This window comes from Littorina saxatilis, linkage group LG1, assembly GCF_037325665.1.
Source record: "Littorina saxatilis isolate snail1 linkage group LG1, US_GU_Lsax_2.0, whole genome shotgun sequence".
Classification (NCBI taxonomy): domain Eukaryota; kingdom Metazoa; phylum Mollusca; class Gastropoda; order Littorinimorpha; family Littorinidae; genus Littorina; species Littorina saxatilis.
The window spans coordinates 78224192-78229320 of record NC_090245.1 but is presented as its reverse complement, the minus strand read 5'-3'; the positions used below and the strand labels follow the sequence as shown (position 1 = coordinate 78229320).

At 40.6% G+C, this 5129-nt stretch overlaps 1 protein-coding gene across 1 annotated transcript in view; it reads right to left on the bottom strand.

The window, feature by feature from the left end:
• Positions 1-3216: 3216 nt before the first annotated feature.
• Positions 3217-5129, bottom strand: part of LOC138958430 (glycine, glutamate and proline-rich protein-like) — a 6896-nt gene continuing 4983 nt past the window's right edge. Inside the window, exons 6-7 of the mRNA XM_070329581.1 lie at positions 4999-5129; positions 3217-3467 (exon numbers count right to left, since the gene is read on the bottom strand). The exon at positions 4999-5129 is cut by the window's right edge and continues 26 nt beyond it. Of these exons, the coding sequence (XP_070185682.1) occupies positions 3331-3467; positions 4999-5129 (268 nt within the window). The 3' untranslated portion in view covers positions 3217-3330. The remainder of the gene's footprint in view (positions 3468-4998) is intronic.

The following is a 5129-nucleotide window of genomic DNA, read 5'->3' as shown; positions in this document are numbered from 1 at the left end:
ACACAAAAAACCGGTCATCACCAAAAGTCGAATAACTTCAGAAATTGTATTTAGATCAACACAAAACTTCAGCCACACTAGGTCAAGCCTATGTAGCAGACATCCCCAAAGTGTCAAGTCTGTACTACAAAAACTCTTTGTTTCACTGGCGCACAAAAATGTGCTCTATATGAGCTCCCCGGCTCTGCAGGCACACTTGGATCAGGGGGCAAAAAAAAACACCGGTCATCACCAAAACTTGAATAACTTTTGAAATAATTAATCAATTCTTTTAATTTTTCAGATTTACCAAGTGGAACCAATGTTCTATGAGTGTACCAAATTTGATGGCATGGACTACGGAGGAAAAGACATTTATAGTTGAGGCATATTTTTGGCTGAAGTCAATCCATGCAGCTCAATTGCAATTCAAAGAACGGTTCGGATGTCGTGAATTTCCTGTCCACTCAATGATCTACAGATGGGTCAACAAGTTCAGAACCCATGGGACTGTGCGTAACCTCAATGGTAAAGACACTAACAGACAATCACACTCTGGACGACCAATATCATCAAGGACACCACCACATGACCGTTTGTTTTTGTGTCACCCTGTACTTGTATAATTTCTGTGTTCACTGTACCGAGTTTCCACAGTGGTTCGTGACCAGAAATCGCTTAGTTTTGCAGTGTGTGTGTGTGTGTGTGTGTGTGTGTGTGTGTGTGTGTGTGTGTGTGTGTGTGTGTGTGTGTAGTGTGTGTGTGTGTGTGTTAGTGTGTGTGTGTGTGTGTGTGTGTGTGTGCGTGTGTGTGTGTGTGTGTGTGTGTGTGTGTGTTGTGTGTGTTTCTTTTCAATCAAGTATCATGACTTCTGACCTTCCGCTTGCGTAAAGCATCATTCATGTTAATATTTTCCTTGGGGTTAGATTGTCGGAGGATTTTTGTGTGTGTTAATTTGAGTGAACTTTCAAAAAATCATTACGTACTTTTTAATCATATACATTTGAACATTAATTTTGTTTCAATCTCTAACGCTATTACTAAAACAAATCTTTGCTATTTGGTAGATTGGTGGGATTTTTATCATATAAATAAAGGAGCAAGGGAAAGCACTGTCAGACAAACGATACAACCTTTCACGGAAATAAAACAAGAGAATTTAAAACAAAATGTTATCCTACATACGTGAGAGAGACACCCGTGAGATAATAATCGTTCAAATCACACGTGTGTATATCATGTAAATGAGGTCATGTCAAGCAAGTCTGGCAGGGACCTGTTTTTCCACTGCTTATGGTGCCAAAGTCACCGAGACAAACGTCATTATAGAAAAAAAAATTCGCTCGCTAATTACGCTCCATGAATCTTTGGAACTAACACGTCACGCCACACTTTCAGAGTGACGTTTCTTTGCTTTGACGTAATAGATTGCACGAGGCTTTAGAAAAGATCGAGGTTCCAAAACATGCGTCTTCAATTTAGCTGCCTCGACTGCAGGACATTTTCGGTAAAATACACGTAAGTACAGTATGTATGATAAACAGAATACTACATGGCTTGCTGTTTCGTAGCAGATTTACACTCGTTGCTTTCGCTCGCAGTTCAATATTTAAAAAAACAACTCGTGTAAATCTGGTACGACACAGCAAGCCATGTAGGGGAAGGGCTCCTAATATGGACCGGCTCCTAATATGGACCACCTCCTGTTCTGACAAACTAACGGCGCTAGAGCGCTCAAAACAATTTCATTGGCTGTATTTACCCTCTCTGGACAACTTGCACATGTCAAAACAGTTGCAGAAACACAAACCTCAAAACCGTTAGGCTTTTTCGCTTTTTTTCACTTTTGGCATGGTTCACTCTAAATTTGCCGCCTAGAACGAACTCGTTTCTGTCCACAGCCAACGCTTTTATCACACACAAATTGCTATATATGACAGCTAAGACCGTATTTGTTACAATTTAGCAGTCTTGACCCTGAGTTTCTCCTGCAAACACAAAATAATAGCAAGATCTCAAAGTATGTGTGAGTCCCCTAATATGGACCACCTTCAACAAATCGAAGAAAATAAAAGCTAATGGCTATTTTCATTAATTCATTAAGAAGCTTACTGGAAATAACCTATAACTCGCCCTCGAGATTTAAAAGAAATATAACAAATAGTTTTCTTTTCGTGGAAGTTGATAATTTCACTTTTTTTCACTCTGTTTTTGATAAGCTTCTTTACTTTCCTGGTGTGCTTCAAATAATGCTCTCATCAACCTGAAACAGATAAATCTAAAGCATATTTTAACTAGTCTGACTTGCACACTAAGTTGTATCATGTTATTTTGAAGTATAGGGGGCTTTTTACAGTGATTCGTGAAGGCCGCTTTACTGGTCCATATTAGGCGCACAGGCTCCTAATATGGACCCTTTGTGATTTTTTCTGTATTTAATTTTTGCTGAATATCTATCAAAGCTATTTCACTCTAAATAGGCCTAACGGTTGACCTAAGAGAGAAGGACTACCAAACACAAATGAAACTACTTCGCAAGAAAACAAGCTAGTTATCAGCATGAAACAAAAAGTGGTCCATATTAGGAGCTCTTCCCCTAGTATTCTCTATATCTCTCTTCTGGAAAATGGTTGATCTCGAATGTTTTATATTATATTTAGGTGAACAGAGACAGGGACACTTTAAATTTAAATCCTTTAAAATTGTCTACCGAGAAAAAGTAAATCCGCTGTCTAGACGAAACTTTCAGACGGTTGATATGTGTGAAGGGAGGCAATTCATCTGTGTAATTTTTCTCCTTCTTTTCCAGGAACGTTCTTACCTCCCTTGCTTCTCCTTCGTGTTGTTAAATTGTCTTTGTTGCTAAGTGTTGCCCCAGTCTGATGCTCTCAGAAGCGACTGAACGGACAGAGAGACAGACAGACAGACCATCGGACGGACAGACAGAGACAGACAGACCATCGGACGGACAGACAGACAGACAGACAGACCATCGGACGGACAGACAGACAGACAGACCATCGGACGGACGGACGGACGGACAGACAGACAGACAGACAGACAGACCATCGGACGGACAGACAGACAGACAGAGTGACAGGCAAACTCCTAATTTCTCCTCAGCCCTCTTTCCCTGTCTCCCTCTTTTACAACTTCCACAACCTTGCCCCACACACACACACGGCCTCCCCCCTCTCCCGTTCTCCCTCTCTATCAGTTTATGGCATTACATTGACCGATCTTCACGTCAACATTAAGTGTGACCTTTATTCATACAATTCCGTGAAACTTGACAGTCTTATTACTTCAGCTCCTGGCCTCTTTTGACAAGCACTTCAAGTTAGTCGACCTTTACCAATGGTAATGGCTGACAAGATACTGCGCACGCGCCATGACGTCATTGCTGTAGTCATTTCCGGTGGTGCCGAGGTCCATTCCCGAGAAGGTAGCGACATTGCCGGTTCCCGCGTTGTAAGCTGAAACCGCACCTTTTAAAAAGAGAAATAAAATACGGTAACATGTAAGAAAAAGAAACCCACATTTATTCTCACGGTGAACTGTCTTTCAGGTTGTTATGCCCGTTATAAGTGTTGGACATGATTTTAAGGTTTACGGAATGACCTTGAATCGAATTTCAAAGTAGAAATCATCGCTTTTCAACGCCAACTTGCCTAATTGTCAGCACACTGTCACAGTTAACCGTTTTCTCCGTCTGACTCGAATTTCCTTGGATTTGGGACACAATTCTTCAAAATTACAAAAAAAATACATCAGTTACTGTACTAAATTTACACAAACGAGTAATGCAGCGGAGTTCTTTATGATGACAATAATGCTTTATACATCATTTCTCTATCCTGAGCAATGGATGTACAAACTTTAGTCTGCATTCTTCTTCTTTATTTTTCTGCTGTCATGTTTCCGCACGAGCGGGTTTTGATGTGTATGGCAATACTTTCCCCTGCCATTTAGGCTTCAATACTCCGTTTTCGGGGGAAGTCTGTAACCTGTGAAACAGTTATAAACGACTACATTTATAGGGGAACATCAGTCCTGACACCGAGGCAAAGTTGAGGCTAGTCAATACCGTGCTCGACGTATTACATGCAGATTAACGCTCTGTCAGTTTTACTTTTGTGTTTTCAGGACAAATAGTGCAATAGCAATTACAAAGTCAACGCAAGCACCAAATAAATAAAATGAACAACAACAACAACAAAACAACAACAACAACAACAACAACAACAACAACAACTAACAAATAAAAAATAAGAAACTGAAGTGAATGGATATCCGTTTTACATTTAAAAATATTTATGTTGTCCAACGAACGGGCTGAGATCAATAACGGAAAATAGACATTTTTTTCTGTGGCAAAAGGGAAACAACCATGTGAGATGAGCAAGCTATTGCCAAATGGTCTATGGGTTTTGGTTCTCTCCCTTCTAAAGAATAGTTTCAGAGAGAGAGAGAGAGAGAGAGAGAGAGAGAGAGAGAGAGAGAGAGAGAGAGAGAGAGAGAGAGAGAGAGAGAGAGAGAGAGAGAGAGAGAGAGAGAGAGAGAGAGAGAGAGATTGAAATGAAGACAGAGACAGAGAATGATAGAACAAGATAGAGAGAAGGCCGTAGGAAGATAGGATACAAAAACAGACAGGATAACATCATGCACACATATTTGCTTCCCCTCATCACCTATCTAAAGAGTAAAATTAAAATGATTAAACAACATTGAAGACAAAAATAAAAGAAGGAATAAGTATCCACCCCCCACCCCCACCCCCCACCCCCACCCCCCCCCCACCCCTAGTAAAATTCATTAGCAATAAAGGAAGTAGGAAGGCTAGAATACATGAAGGACAACAAGGACGACAACATAAACAACAACCAACAAAGAGAAAAATGAACGAAATCACTCGAAAAATTTAAGGGGGAAAAATACCTGAACAACAACAAGCACAAATAGAAGCCAGAAAGATAGGCATGCACACAAAGAAAGAAAAAACTAAAACAAGTTTTGAACCTTGAAGCTGCTGCTCTGGGGCCCAGCTTGAGTGTTTGTGCTGGATGGTCTTGATGTAAGGTACAAGCAGGATTCGAACCATCATGTCGATGTGCTCACAGCTGTCCCAGTGGTACTTGGTGCACGTGGAA